This window comes from Sesamum indicum, linkage group LG10, assembly GCF_026168435.1.
Source record: "Sesamum indicum cultivar Baizhima isolate 11 linkage group LG10, ASM2616843v1, whole genome shotgun sequence".
Taxonomy (NCBI): domain Eukaryota; kingdom Viridiplantae; phylum Streptophyta; class Magnoliopsida; order Lamiales; family Pedaliaceae; genus Sesamum; species Sesamum indicum.
This window is the reverse complement of record NC_142666.1, coordinates 2,844,374-2,861,080: the sequence shown is the minus strand read 5'-3', so window position 1 is coordinate 2,861,080 and position 16,707 is coordinate 2,844,374. Positions and strand designations below refer to the sequence as shown.

General features: G+C 35.8%; 2 protein-coding genes across 2 annotated transcripts; one reads left to right on the top strand and one right to left on the bottom strand.

Moving 5' to 3' along the window:
• Positions 1-5,259: 5,259 nt before the first annotated feature.
• On the top strand, positions 5,260-7,694 carry LOC148785187 (uncharacterized). The gene is made up of 2 exons (XM_088885722.1): positions 5,260-5,884; positions 5,964-7,694. Exon 2 carries the CDS (start codon positions 6,227-6,229, stop codon positions 7,592-7,594), a length of 1,368 nt encoding a protein of 455 aa, XP_088741848.1. The 5' UTR covers positions 5,260-5,884; positions 5,964-6,226; the 3' UTR covers positions 7,595-7,694.
• Positions 7,695-9,064: 1,370 nt separating this feature from the next.
• LOC105172510 (uncharacterized) lies at positions 9,065-15,975 on the bottom strand (the record flags this gene model as incomplete). Its single annotated transcript, XM_088885899.1, has 16 exons — positions 9,065-9,480; positions 9,606-9,641; positions 9,725-9,775; positions 10,106-10,198; positions 10,277-10,330; positions 11,014-11,080; positions 11,366-11,431; positions 12,057-12,173; positions 12,607-12,708; positions 12,845-12,963; positions 13,069-13,152; positions 13,444-13,545; positions 13,640-13,702; positions 14,475-14,534; positions 15,590-15,709; positions 15,961-15,975. Coding segments are annotated over 16 exons (1,263 nt in total), but the record flags the coding sequence as incomplete, so codon positions are not given.
• Between the last annotated feature and the right edge of the window lie 732 nt (positions 15,976-16,707).

Genomic DNA, 16,707 nt, shown 5'->3' with positions numbered 1-16,707 from the left:
ACATCGTGGGATTTTGCTTGAACCACTCCAATATTGCTGTTTGTTCAAAGGTTTCTGTGTTCATCTTGTCCCACCATTTTACACAACATTTTTTCCCTAAGGAAAATATGATCGTATCTTCATCAATTTGAATGGGCTTGAATTGGGGCTCAATTTTCAGAATCCAGGTCAGATTAAATTGGACATAGAACTTGAGTAAATTGGGGAGATGTTTTCCTGGAAACATACTGGTTTTGAGATTTTCTTTGAAGAATTGGAATGCATCTTGGACTGGTTTAGGAAGAATATGTGGTTCTGGGCCAAAATAGTACCACCATCTGACAAACCAGTTTGGAATTTTTTCGGGAGAAATTTTGGTGCCAAAAAGGAAATAAAAGGACATGGTATTTTTCTCATTTTGTTTTAGAAGGAAATGTTGGAAGGCTTTGATATAGTCCCAATAAGATATCAAAGGATATTTTTTATTTGGTATGTTTTTGAGCTCATAGGGACTTTTTCCCCAATCTGTCAAAGAAAGGATGGAGTTTATGAAAATTTTTCGGTAGCCAATTTGTGAGGAGTTGGCTGGGGCTCCTTTGGGAGGCATATTTTGAATAAAGATGGACCTGGTAGAGACAAGAATGTCTTCATAGAATTGTTGGGTTTTTTGAGGATCTTCATAAATCCTGTTGTGATCTTCATCAAGAATCATTGTTGCCATTAAAACGGGATTGTCTTGGGTTTGGTCATTTATCCACTCATCCTCAATTATGCAATCGAGGTGGAAATCTGTTTTCTCAAAATATGGGGAAACTGGTGAATTTGATTGAGAACTGATAGGCCTAGCAGTAGAAGTACCTGCTATGTCTTTATAGGTTTGAGTAAGTTTGAAAGGTGCCAAAGGAATTGGTTTTCCCAAAGGGGTAAATCTGTTGACAATTTGAATGGGAGTTTGTGTTTTTTGGGTTGTTTGAGCGAGACTTTGTGTTTTTGGTTGGAGAGATGGGGGTAAAATTCGTAATGGTTTTGGATTTTGTGGGATTTGTGGCTTTGAAATCTGAAGATTTTGAGGTCTCAATTGGGTCTTCTCTGGTGTTAGAGAAGGGTATTCTAATTTGAGAATTTGGGTGTTGGTTTTTGCTAAAGGACTTACCTTTAGCTTTGAATCCTCTCCTGATTTCGACATCCCTGCAAAAACTCTCTTGTCAAGTAGTCAGGAATGTGATTATGAACTCCTTTAATATATTCAATATCAAAATCAAATACAGATAGTAAAGCTTGCCATCTTGCAAAAATTTGTTTTGAAACTAGATTTTTAACATCTTTTGTAAGTACATCTTTTGCAGCTCGACAATCAATTTTTAGAAGAAATTTTTGATTTAACAAATCGTCTTGGAATTTAGAAATGCACAATACAATAGATAATATTTCTTTTTTTATTGTAGGATAGTTTTTCTGAGCTGTAGTTTTCCAAACTCCAGAATAATATCTTATTATTGTTTCTTTATTGTTAATAATTTGACTAAGAATACCTCCATATTCTAGTTCGGATGCATCTGTTTGTACGATTTTTGGTGCATTTGGATGACATATACTTAAACAAGGAATTTCTTTAATTTCTATTTTTAATTTTTTCACTAAATCTGTGTGGATTTGGGTCCAAGGAGGTGGTGGAGTTTTTAATCTCTCATATAATGGTTTACATATTTGTCTAAGATTTGGATAAAAATCTGAAACATAATTTAGACTTCCTAAGAATCTTTGTAATTGAGTTTTGTCTAAGATTTGATCTGGGAAATTTTCTCCAAAAGTTAGAGATCTTTGAATTGGGACAATGGTTCCCTGATGGATTTGGTGTCCTAAAAATCTGATATTAGTTTGGAAGAGTTTTATTTTAGGGGCTGATACAACTAAGCCATTGTCTTTAATAAGTTTAAGAAATATTTGTAAATGTTTCCAGTGTTTTTCTATATTTTCACTGAAGACTAAAACATCATCAATATAAACAATGGTAAATGAAGTATATGGAGTGAAAATATCATTCATAATTTTTTGAAATTCTGAATGAGCATTTTTTAACCCAAATGGCATAACATTCCACTCAAATTGACCAAAAGGGAGAGTGAAGGCTGTTTTATACCTATCTTTTTCATCAATTTGAATTTGCCAGAATCCAGATTTCATATCAAATTTAGAAAATATTTTTGCATTATAAAGTCTTTTAAGAAGATCTGTTTTATTAGGTATAGGATACCTAATCCATCTCAATGCCTTATTCAAGGATTTATAATTTATAACCAGTCTAGGCGCCCCTCTTTCTAATTCTGCATTTTTCTGAACATAAAAAGCTGGACAAGACCAAGGGGACTTTGAGGGGCGAATCAATTTTTTATTAAGAAGATCTTGAATTTCTTTTTTGCAATATTCTAATAATTCTTGGTTCATTTGTATTGGCCTAGCTTTGGTAGGAATTTGTCTTTCATCAAAATCTGTTTCATAAGGGAGATTAATAACATGTTTTTTTCTTTCCCAAAATGCATTTGGCAGTTCTGAACAGATTTGTTTTTGGATTTGATCTTGGAATTCAAGAATTTTCTTTTGAATGAAAGGTGCAGAAATTTGTTCTTCGATTTTTTTATGAGAAATTTCATCTTTTAGGAAGAGAATTTGTTTTTCTTTATTACTGATTTCTTGAAATATAAAAGTATCTTGTACTACTTTAATATCTCTTTGGGTTACAGGGAATTGGAATTGAAATAGAATATCTTTTCCCATGGTTTTAGTTCTAATCCCTTCAGAACTTACATTAATTGGATAGAGCATTTGGAGAAAAGGATTTCCTAAAATTATTGGAGTATTGAGATCTTTTACTAACACAAAACTAGTTTTGAAACAAATTCCGTCATTGCATACATGGGCTTTGGAAAGCTTGAAGTTAATTTTAAGACTAGCTGAATTAGTTTCCTTACATAGTTTCAAATATGGTTGTTATATTCAAATTATTCTTGGTTTGTAATATCCTGGTAAAAATGGTATCAGAGCCATGCAAATCTTGAGTATATCCATATTTAGAAGTTCATAGTTTGTGAATCGAACTTCGACACGTTATAAGTCGGCTTACTTGACTTTATTGTGCCGCAATAAATCGTTGTCTGATTCGAAAGATCAAAATATGAAAATCTAATACTATGGATAAATTCATAAAAAGCATGAATTCTGGAGCCTCATCATCAGGGGACAACCAAGAAAATTCGAATATAATTACCACAGGAGAGACACTGTGGGAAGACAGAGATCTATTCGATTGGAAACCTCCCAAAATCAATACTAAAGAAATTTATAAAAAATCATTTATTGATTTTAAGTCAGCTTATACTATAAAAACAGAAGAACAAGTTTTACCCCTGGTTTCTGACCAACAAACATTACATTTATTTTCAAAAGCTTCTATTATTAAACATATTAAAAATGGATATAAATTTCTGCATATTGGTCTTGTTCAAATTGCTATAAAACCTTTAACAAGAGAAGGATTAGACACCAGTGTGTTTCTAGCCTTAAGAGACTGTCGACACTTAGATTTTTATGATTCCTTACTCGGTCTAGTAGAAACTAGTCTTTGTAATGGCCCAATTTATTTCAATTCCTTTCCAAATTTCACTATTTCTCTTAATGATCCTCATATTTTAGATATTTTAACTTTGAATGTAAAAAACTATAATTACAAAATGAAATCTGGATCTCATATCTATGAAATATTCTATAGGCTACACTACAAAATTACTAATACTGGCCTAGATATTCAAGCCATATCACACACTAAATCACCAGGTCAAACGGTATTTTGGGAAATCAATAGAGCCAAATCTAATCTTTTAGTTCCAAAAACTATAGAATGGAAAAATGTTACTTTACCAGAAACATGGAATTTACCACCAGGATCAATTCCCCCAACTCAACCCATAGAAAATTCAGAAATTGATCAAATTACCCAACATCAAGATGGATCTGTAGGAATAAAATTTTGTAGACAAAATTCACTAAAAACAAATAGAACATCCTTCTCTCATCCTATCACCCCCTCCAGACACTCAACATCTGAAACAATTAGACCTACCACCTCAAAATTTCAAGGAATAAGAATAGATCAAAACCTTGCACAACCAATATACCAAGATTATGAGGAAACTGGTTCCCCAAATTCCGCACCATCGCAAATTCTTACCATTACCAAAGAATTTCTAATAGATAAAGAATTTCTTAAAAAAGACTTTCTTTCTGAAGAAAACATTTCTAATAGAAAATGGTTCATGAATAATTTCTCTGAACACCAAAGAGCAAACATCAGATCTGAATGGTATGAGTACATTTCATATACTAAACAAAATATTCCTTTTTTCTCCTATCTATTCCAAACATATGGAAATGATAAATTAGCAGTCATTCAAAAAACTCTTAAAAAATGGTATTATATATATATAATATATATATATATAGTATATATATATATATATTATATATATATAATATTTTAATATATATATTATATATATAATATTTTATTATATATACTATATATATAATATAATATATATACCAGCAGGCAGGTATGTACCAGCCTTTGCCCTCCATAATGGTCGCGACCTACCTGAATAAACGCAACACTACTCGCCTATATATATGCGTACATCCTTATTTCCGTCATCTACATACCGGCCTTTGAGATTTTTCTTACATCATATTAATATCTTGTTCCTCACTTTTACGTAGAAACTTGCAACAAAATGGCTTCTTCATCTTCTCGCATTGAGCGATGGATGGTCTGTTACATATGATCAGACGCCCATTGCAGCAATGAGGATCCCCCGTTCATCCAGTTATGATCAATTTTTATCAAAAATCTACAAAAAAATTGGTGTTGATAGCTCCCGATTTTCGTTGAATGTTTCTGCAAAACATTCGTGCCAATACCTCGGGCGAATTAAGGAAACACTGATACCAATAAAGGATGACGATACATTGTCATTCTTTACTGATCCTACAGCTGGATTTCCACTAATGGAAATATTCGTCGAAACGGTGGAAATCCAGCACGATGATTCTCCACAAATTGGCCGAGGTTGGGGAGCTTTCGATTCCCGGCAGTTGGTGGATGACAACTCACAAATGAGTCAACAATGGGGGGAATACATGGCGATGTTATCCAATCAAGGATTTCCGTCTTCCTCCAACTACGAAAATTTCACTGGTACCTATAACTCTAATTTCGATGCAGGTACTTCTAACCCCGATTTTGGTGCAGGCACATCACATTATGATACAGATTGTTATACTCCGAATGTGGTGTCTGTCACACAAGGGCTCGATAATATTGAACTTAATTACACAGAGCCCACCCACTCACATACTCCATCCACCTCCCATTTTATACCAACTTCTGCACAACACATTGCCGAGCCAGAAGACCCTATTGCGGACAGCCTGGCTAATGAATCAGATGCAGCTTCCGAACCGGATGAAGTGGATTATCCAATTCCACCTGAGGATGGAAACGAAGATGTTGACATAAATGTTGTCGCCGAAAATGTTGCACAAGGTACGTCAACATCCTCTCAGCCGGTTACGGCACAACGAACTTCTCAGGAAACATTTTACCGCTCCATACTATTTTTTGAACAAACATTCCCGGAGGTACCAGTGGATTCCATTGATGTACCGAACTTAAGGTATGCAAAATTTTATGACAAAAACGAAGGCAGACTTGATGTGGGAATGCTTTTCAAAAATAAAGAAGCTTTAATCGAGGCGGTGAAAGATCACTCAATACGACATGCCCGACGCGAGTATTGGGTACCTGATAGTTCAAAGACCAAGTGGAAAGTATTGTGTAGGCATACCACCGAAGGTATAAATATATATATTTTTTTGTCGTATATGTCTAAACATACAAAATTATTCGACTGATTCGTCTTTATTTTTTGCAGCTATGCGGTGTAGATGGGAGCTGCGAGGCATTTACAAACCAAAAATGGGAAGGTGGACAATAACAAAATACGGAGGGGACCATACATGTATATTGAATCAAATGTCCCTCGAACACGGTAATTTAGATAGAGTATATGTTGCTTCTTTATTGTTATGACATGTAAAATGCAACCCGTCGTACGGAATCAAGCATGTCATCCAGACTGTGAAAGACCATACCGGATACGATATAGCATATCAAAAGGCATGGTACAGTTTGAAAATGGCACGTGAGATGGTTTATGGCACATGGGAGAGCTCCGTTCAAAAGCTACCCAAATACTTGGGAGCTCTCCAAAAATATAATCCAGGAACGATTGTTGAATGGCAACATAAAGCCCGCGACACATCAACCGGTGCATATGTGATAGGGTACGTATTCTGGGCGTTCAAGCCGTGCATTGAAGGGTTCCAACACTGTCGCAACCTTATCAGTGTAGATGGGACCCATCTATACACAAAGTATAAGCACAAGATGTTGATTGCTGCTGCCATGGATGGAAATCAACAGGTACTTCCTCTTGCTTTTGCTGTTGTCGATGAAGAATCACTTTTATCTTGGAAGTGGTTTCTTAGACAGTTGAGCAGACACATTATACGAGGGCGACGGGGTATCTGCCTTATTTCTGACCGCCATGCTGGTATCACAAGAGCTGTACGTGAATGTCCGGATTTCGTGCCACCTAACGGCGTGCACCGATATTGCTTGCGGCACGTGTGTTCCAATTTCAACAGTAAATACAAAAATGTCGTGTTGAAAGATCTTTGTTGGAGAGCTGGCTCTGAATATCAGATCAGAAAATTCAATCGCACTATGGAGGAGATAAAGAAACAGTCCCTCGAGGCGTTTCAGTGGTTAGATAGGATCGACAAGGAAAAATGGACAGCATCACATGACGGTGGATGGCGATGCGGAATTCTGACGACAAATATGTCGGAATGCATAAATGGAGTATTGAAAGGGGCTCGCCGCCTACCGTTGACAGCAATTGCTGAGATGACGTTTCAGCGAAGTGTCCATTATTTCCGTGAGAGGTTAGCAAGAAGTACTGTAATGTTGACCAACAACCAACTGTGGACGGATTTTGCATATAAGATGTTCACACGTTGGCATCAAAATTCTGTTGAACATACCGTCACCAAATTCCATCAGTTCCAACAGTCCGCCTCGGTTGTTACAAGACGTCACGGTGGACATGGAGTCAACACCCATGTTGTCAAAATTGCGAACCGAGAATGTTCTTGCGGCAAATGGAGTCAATTTGGTATACCTTGCAGTCACGCTCAAAAGGTATGCGCTGCATTCATGATTAATGCTGCATCAATGGTGAAGGATTATTACGATATAATGACTTATAAGAATACATATTCTAAGTCATTTGAACCTGTACATTCCGAAGATTATTGGGATGTACCGGGATTTGAGTTGGTCCACGATCCTACTATTCGCATCTCTTCGCGCCCTGGTCGAAATCAAACAACACGTATTCACAACGAGATGGATTGGGCGCAAAGGCGTGCACGACAACAAGCACAACAAAGAAATTCTTCAACACAATCGGATGTGCCAGTACCGGGTAGCCAGGATTAATTGTATATTTTTTGTTTTTTTCACAATTGTACAAAATATTTTTTGTATTTAATGTAATTTTTTACAATTATACAAAATAAATAACTATTACATTTGTACCCTTAATTGTAATTTTTTAAGTTAATGCAATGTTAATTTTATTAATTTTGGATTTTAGTATATTGTTAAAATTAATTATATATAAATTAAATTATATAATAATAATTTAAACGAAAAAAAAAGCAAAATTCCCAAGTCGGGAAACAAAATCCCGACTTCAAGTCGGGATTCAGGATCCCGACTTGAAGTCGGGATTCAGGATCCCGACTCCAAGTCGGGATTCAAAATCCCGACTTGAAGTCGGGATTTTGTTTCCCGACTTGGGAAATTTTGCATTTTCCGGCATTAATTTAATGACGAGTCGCGATTTGAAATCGCGACTCGTCATGTTTTTGTTATATATTTAAAAATAATTATGATAAAATAATTTTTTTTTTTTATAATTAAAAAATAATTAACTCTGCCTTTTCCTTCACACACACACATATATATATATATATGTGTGTGTGTTGTGATTATGAAATTGTTTTGTATTTGTACTATTTTGATTAGTTATATTTTAATTTTTATTATCAGAATATATAGGATGATAATTATTGATGTTGGTTGATTTTGAAGTTTTTCGGTATGATTTTGAGAAGTTTTCCAACATATTTTTTATTTTATAATTAAAGTATAAGTAATATTTCATTTTGAAAAATAACCAATTATTGTGTTTGGTGGATCGACAAGATTCCTTATTCTTTTACGCAATGTCACAATTTTGAAATTGTTATGGCAACAAAGAAATCTTTTTTTCTTTTATTTCACAAATCCATTAAAACTAATTGATAGATAACGAAATAGATCAAATTTATAAACTTGATGGACTAAGTCTGATGAGAAGGAAACATAAGGGACCAAAATTGGATAAGTGGCATAATTGGGGAACAAAAACTGATATTTACCCATTTTAAATACAATATAATATAATCATTTATTTTATTTTAAAGAATCGCAATCATCTTTTGATCATCAATTCATTATCATATTTCTCCCTCATTTTCATAAATTATTCCGCTTTTAATAATCAATAATTCATCACTTGCTCCACTTTGAATCATGTGTTAGTTTATTTTTAAAACTGCATACCACAAGACTAGTGTTGTACGAAATTTTACCTTTGGATCTTACATTTAGACAACATATATATAAGTAAATCTTTCGAGCATGACCCCATCCCAGACCTGGTACCTGCTCTCCATTTTTTGGACTCGAACTCACCCCGTTCCATATATATATATATATATATATATATATATATAAGTAAATCTTTCGAGCATGACCCCATTCCAGACCCAGTACCTGCTCTCCAGTTTTTGGACTCGAACCCACCCCGTTAGGAAGGGGTACAAGTCTAAGTCTAGTTGTCAACCCTACCACTAGAGCATGGAACAAAACAATACCTTAGCTTCCAATTTCACCACAAGGAAAAACTGATTCCTGTAACTTACAAGAAAAATGAGAAAAATAAATACAAAATAAGGGGAAAAAGAAAATGTAAACGATCTATGAAATCTCGAGTAGCAGAGGTGGTTTGGCAAGTTACAGGGCTCTTCGGACACCCATGAATTTCAGACAAGAATGTACAGCAGCTCTACTGTGTTTGATGTGTATGTTTGTATCTCTGTACAGGTACTGGGAATCCAGCTCCTTTGCTTCTTCGGCTGCGTCTCAAAAAACCTGACTTCTAACTAGCCTTGTGTGGTTCCTTGCTTGAAGGGATCAATCCAGCACTCGTCTTCCTCGACGGCATTGTTCCATCGTTTCCTAAAAGTCATCATTTCGTTATAGGACTGTCGTCGCACCTGCATATATGTAACAAAAACATGCACTGTGTAAAACATTACTGCAAATGTTTAAACCTCAGGATGTGATAATCACCAATGTTTGTCCCATTTCTGTGACAAACAAGTATGGTCGGGAGACTTACGGCGGATCTGTTATCATATCTGTACATATCAGCTGCCTGCGATTTGAAACAGGAATTTTTATAAGTAAGATCAACTATGGGAAGATGTAGTAACATGAAATTTGCATCTAGATTCATACCAACGGTTCCGAATCCGACAGGTTCTTTGCACGTGGACGTTGATCATTCGTCTGCATTTATAACCACCCAGAACGAAATGAATAAAGGGGTAATTACACGAACACTCCCTCAGCTCTCATCATATTACTAAAAAATCCTTCGATCTTAATAAACCACACTACATCACTGCATTCGTATTTTACAATTCAGCTAGCATATTGAAGATAGATGATCGGCAAATCAGTAATGTAAGACATAATGCAGGAGGGTGTCCGTGTAAATCCCCAAATTGAAGAGCTTTTTCTGTAATATGCCAACACCTCAGGAAGTGTTTCTGGAAATTCCTCGTAAATCCATAATCGAAGTTTCTTGGAAAAGACTAAGGGATAGGAGATGCATACCTTATTTTTATCCGGATAACCGCCAAGTGTAGGAAGACCCAGGTGAACAATGTACTCCTCGTCAACCACACCAACTTTAACCATCCGATCACCCTGTGATCAAGATCACAGTTTTATTATATGAAAACGGCAATTAGACAAGTAGGACCATACTCCTAGTCGTGAACTTGCCTGTGCACAATATCCAAGTTTCATATCCAGGCCCCAAGCGTGGATCAAGTCATTCTGTCGAGGCCATGACAATTAGTTTCCAAAATAGTTGAAAATTATAACAAGAATAAAGGGTGAATAGAGAGAAACAAAAAAGGGACTAGGATAGTAGCCGTGTGGAAGCAGACAGGGAACCTTCAAATACTTGGAAGTAAAATGAGCTCAATCAGTGAATTGGGCAGATGATGAATTAGCTAATCTAACAAGAAAATTTAAAAATATCTTAAACTTTGTTACTTGTTATACTCAAAACACATGATTTAATACATGAACAGAAGTACAAACAAATCGAGCTGAACACGTTACTCTTTTATACTTATTTGAATCTTTGTCATTTCAAAAATTATAGCTTGTTGTTAGTCCAATCAACCTAGAGCAAACTTTATTCAAGCCGGATACGAGCTGAGCTTGAGTAGCATGACTTTTTACACATAATTTACTGTATCTTCAGTAATCAAGTCGAGCCCATGCTGAGTTTCAAGTTTCGCCTAACAAAAAACATCTTCAAGCATGATTTCTTATGTTTAACGCCCAAGCTCAAATGAGCTTATAGTGATTAATCTCAGTCAAGTATCACGTAGTTTGTAGTTTGTTTGTTTCGAACCCATATATTTGAATAAAATCGCAGTCATCCTACAAGTTAAGAGCACCAGTGTTATTATGAGTTAACAAATGATGCGTAAACAAAGATTGAATACCTGGATCATGTACCAAGCACAACGCCAGGCTGCTCTCGAGAAGACAGGAGCCATCATCTCCACCCAACTGCAAACGCATTTTAATGTACACCATTAGCAAATACTAATGTTTAACCAAGAGATTTGCAGCTAGTGCATAAGCATATTTTCAGCTTAACGAAAAATGGAGAAGGGTGCTATATTCACGCAAGGTGATACACAACTCCTCTAATTTAAAAACCACAAGCATTAATCTTTTAAGCAAATAAAAGTGAACACCTCATGAAACACATTCTTCCTTCTGGCCTGCACTTTTGACAAGAAGATTGTGATTCGAATAAATAGGGAAATGTGATAAGAGTTGTACGCTTACCCAACACAAGGCGGAGATGTACTGTTGTCGTCACACCTTCCACCACCTTTGAACTTATAGAATCGCCTATCAATGGAATAGATAATAGAGTCAGACAGCCAAAACAGACCTGTACCGTGCAAGGAGGGAGAAAATGCCAAGAAAAAGAATAAGATTTCTTAGACTGCCTTGAAAAGTCAGGTGATTTGTTTTTGTCATAATTAGTGTGACAACACTGAGTTTTGGGGATGTTACAACAAAGACCTTGTCATGGAAAATACATAAAACTCGTGCAGTCATGTTGACATTACAGATTGCACCTTGAAAACCCAACAGCTGGGAAGGAGTCTTTAATATAAAATATGAATGGCAGTGGACATCAGTATAATTTCCAAATATTGAGCGACTTTTTGGTAATATGCCCAAACCTAAGGGGAATTCTACTTAACTATCCCTTTTCTTTTTCTAAATGACCATGATTGAACTGCCAGACTTCTGCATAAAATATTACCAAGTCTATGCATGAAGGTCAGCCGAGGTAAGTCTGATGTAAATAGTTATTAATGTAAACATTTATGCCATCAACTATCACAGGCATATGATGAGGCACTTATGATATCGGTGAATATTTAAGGTTCCAATTTTGTCAAAGGCTAGGTGACTTGGAATTCGAATGTTTCAACTTCCAAAAATAGCAACTCATTTTCCTAACCTGTGTACCCTTGATCTCCACCTGCGCATGGTAATGGGATGATGCACTTCCGATTTACGGGGATCAAGAGCAGGCTGTGAAATTTCAAGGCCTTCTTCCTTGATAATAGATAAATACCTGTCAAAGAAGTACAATTTCACCACAAAATTCTGAATAACATTTTCTTGCAAGATAAACAATTCACTGGTTGAGCCTTCTAGATAACTTTGTTACTCTCAAACCCATAGAAGTTAGCAGATATATTCTTTCAAGAAAGCAGTTCACAAAACATTCTTCACAAATAGGAAGCCGTCATTACTGAACTAATACATCATTTTCAAAGCGTGAAATTAACACTTAATATCTTGGGATTCATAGTCGTCAATGTCTTCGCCTATCAACTTCCTATTCTCCAAGAACTTACTCATACGTTTATAGGTGAAACTTTGTAACCTAACATTTTACAGGAATGCTTATACAGCAGCGAAAAGTTAATTTATGTTTCACTTGAGCACTTCAACAAACTAACTAAAAGTCCAGAATAAGTATGTGTAGTAGACAACACTTATACCGTCCTGGGTGAAAATTTTCAACTCCGAGGTCCTCATCCCACAGAAAAATATAATCATACTCCGCCACAATATCTGGATGTAGAAACCGTTTGGCAAACCACCTATTCCATTAAGCAAAGATTTCAGACACATAAAATAAAGTCCATTTCCAAGACAAAAGTAAGGTCATTTGATTCATTTAGGACATGTGGTATGAACAGAAAAGTTTGATTGATTGAGCACAAGCACTAAGGAAACCATTTGGTTTGGTTTATGGCAGAGACGTGAATGACTCTGTTACTCCATTCCAAATCATGCCACTTATCCACAACTCCATCATAATGAAAAAGCATCACAGCAAAATCATTTCCGAGAAACTGCAAGAATCCAAGCACCAGATATCAATGTTTACATATCCTGTACGCGAAGTGAAACATCTGATGGAGTTCAATAACAATGAAAAAAGAAGACAGACACACTACCTTCTTAACTATTTCGTTCACTAGTCTCTTTTGATTTATCCCAGCCGATATGGCCAACAAACCCATTGCATTCTTTGACTTTTTCTGTTCAAAAGAACTATATATGGTAAATAAAAGAAGTAAAAAGTCGAAAAACAAAATCACAAGAAGATTTATATAACTCGATAGTGACCATTAGGAACGACAACGGAAGAAAATAAAGAAAGTTGCCACATGGGAGCCAAAAAGCAGTTCATCCAAAGATCATCTCATCAATATTGATTTTATTCCCCTACATCGAGTTTATGACTTTTTCATACACTATTTATAAGGTGCTGCAAACCATCACTATAGACTTTCAATGTAGCTGAAAATTGCTGTGTAACTCAAACATACATCCTCTGGAACAGGTCCGCACAAAGGGCGCATTTCCAAGTTTGAGGATTTGGTAATAATTCCTTCTGGCAAAGCTTCAGTACCAATTGGCCTGCATTTCCCCTAAGAGGAAAAACAAAGCCTTTCAGTTAGAAGCAGGAAGTGATTAGAAAAATCATACGAGAAAAGCATGAAGAAAACAGTAGAAATCACAAACTTTGCATTTTTCAGGGTGTGCATTGTCCCTGGTATCGTTGATTTCTATATCCAGTGAGTATACCTTCATAAAAGGATCTCCATGTCACGCATAATAAGTTTATAAAAAAGGTGCCTATGAAAAATGACTCTTTAACTTCCCTAATGCTCATGATGGATGAGTCCTTTAAAAACCTTGCACAAACGGCATGTCCGATTCCAGAATGCAATCATTCTTGAGAGAATCAACTTTCCAAATCCCATGTTTGGAATCTTTGGATGCTTAATTCCTAGAGCAACAATCTTATAGGAGATTTATATCTGAACTCTAGGGCTTTTTGCTCCACCAATGACCCATGGTTCTAGCCATTTCCATGTAGCTCAAACTCTAGGATGCTTAGTCATGCCAAAAATATGCTTGGTTAATGTAAATGCTATAAGTCCTCCCCGTATACCATCTGGTCTTTCACATCACAACTGAAACCAATTGCCCATTCCAACCACAATGTCTCCAGCTAACCAGTTTATATTCCAGGAAAACTTTCTAAAGAAAGATTCATTCACTTACTTCTGGTTTTACAGCATTTTTTATTAGGTAACTACAGTCCATTTTCTATGTCAAATTTCACAAACTGATTCAGGATTATGACGAGGGCCTTATTTCGAAGATACAAATTTCTACTAGAACCGATTTCTTCTAGTATTCTGTTTAACATTTAAAGATTCTGCAAGGTTTCACCTTCCTATACTCGGCAAAATATGCGTACGCTGAGAGACATCATCTTCTAAAGTTGACAACTTGCAATTGTCAAATACTAGGCTGCCGACAAAAATAATGCAACAATATAGTGAACTACCTTGCATCTATCAGAGTCTCTATGTCGCTGTGTCGTGTTCAGTCCAAATCCAGGTGATAACTGCATTGACAATATGCTGTGCATTACAAGCAGAATCCCATTTAACACAAGAAACATGCAAGTGATGCTTTAGAAAAATTTTGATTGTTCTGAAACAAATAAGTTAACAGGATGTCTCTCGAGTCTGTTGCATCTTATGTGCCACAGCAGGAACTGGAATGCAAGACTGGAGCTAAGAAACATGAAAATAATACTACAAACTCAAAAAAGCTACAGTATAAAGACTTACTGTTTGACATACAAAACGTGAGAGCATTAGAGAAGCAGTTCATATCTTTTGCAAAACATGAACTCATGAAGGTGGTTCCGAGGAAACTGGGTTAAGCCGTTGTAGTAAGAAGGAAAATCATTTCCCTATTATTCCGCTGTTTCTAGAAGGCTCAACCTTTAGAGCCTTAGAAAACAGTATCTTCTCATAATGAATTTGTTCCTTTAGATATAAGACGTCGAAAATAACATTCATTAAAAGTAATCACATAGTGATACTCCCTTTCTCCTTAGTCAGCAACTTTCATTTGATAAGAACCATTGCGTGTCAGAATAGTTCTTATCATGGTAAGAAAAAGAATAAGCAATCAAGAGATTCCACAGTCTCCACTAAGGTATTGTTCCACTGCCAGAAAGGTAAAGATAACTCAATCTTTTTATTTTTCTGATCATTCAAGTTATATAGTATAGGTGCTTACTTACTCAATCAAACACTCATGCATATGTTTGGTCCTGCATTCTTGAAGGATGTAATAGACATATTTGCCATTCAAAGATATTGACTATTTTATGTGGAATGTTTTATAACCTTCCAAGTCAAACACACTATAACAAAGAGAAACAAAATGGATTAGAAGATGTCAATACACTAAATTGTAATTCAAATGAGAACAATCTCTTTCCTCCTCCCAAAATTCAAAAAGTAAGTACTTACTATGTTTAAAATTATATGCACAATTAAACTCAAACAATAGAGAAGTGGTCAAGCACCTTTTTGTATGTGCCTAAGAATATAGTTAACAAATTCAGAAAAATAAAGTAAATAGCTATGCATAGGATGAACACACCTTGAATAAATCTTTCCGCAGCCATGCACTGCCAATGAAGTAAACACCACAAATCAAGGACACTGTTATGAAAAGGCTGCAGAGACATGACCTGCTTTTAGGATCTGATAAGGGGAAACCCTGACAACGAAACAGAATTTGAAGGTATGAGATAGCATTCCAACTGCCTCAAAAACCAAAACAGAAAACTTAACAAGTATTCGTCCTGTTGGCCTACGCTGATAGATACATTGTTTACGTCGCATCTAAAATTGTAACTCTAGTTTACATAATATTCACTGAAGTAAACATTGACTAGCAATTTCCACATATAGCAGAAGTTGAAAAGGACAGAAATCATTGCCAAATTGAATCAAAGGCCTATTAAAAACCTGTCCATTTGAAAAGAATCATGGTGCCACTAAATCTGAATGGCCAAAGTGCATCATGGATAAAATTTCAGGTGAGCCACAGACAGCATAAATAAGAATCTGAGGAGACATCGTCAATATAACAGAAACCTCTGAAGACAAAGAGGAACACGGAGAAAATAGAAAACAAACAGACGTTCTCTACAAAGGGCAGGAACCATTTAATTTGCAGAACGGAATGCCCACAAACACGACTATCAGCCAAAGGCTACAGACTCACCAAGACTTCATCAATACATTCCAGAAGGTATTACCCCGAATAGGGAAAGACATAACTAAACCAAACTCAGAACATCACATCAATGACAAAGACCAATTTTCGTAACAAATTAAGGAAGTTTCTGATACATTTAACTTTTAGATGACTGTCACTATAAATTCTACCATCTGTTTATCAGCAAGCACAAGAGGCCAACCCCACCCCCCACCCCAAACACCCTGTGAAACCCATTAGACCTTTTAGATCAGATTCATGCAAGAAAGCAAATAAACACACATATACAATCACAGAGAGAAAGAGAGAGAGAGAGGGCAAGAAATAAAAAGATAGAGATAGTTACACAATTGTATGACTTCATAATGCATGAGAATTTAACTCCAGACAAATCCCAGGAACGGTTGATGCAGAGAAGACCAGATAAACCAAAAAAACTGCCTTTTTTTCCCTTTTCTTCGGACTTTTGTACTAATCAGAAGAAAGTCGAACAG

What these genes read in the sequence shown, in the direction of transcription:
- LOC148785187 (XM_088885722.1), top strand. Translation starts at nt 6,227, where the DNA reads ATGGCACGTGAGATGGTTTATGGCACATGGGAGAGCTCCGTTCAAAAG.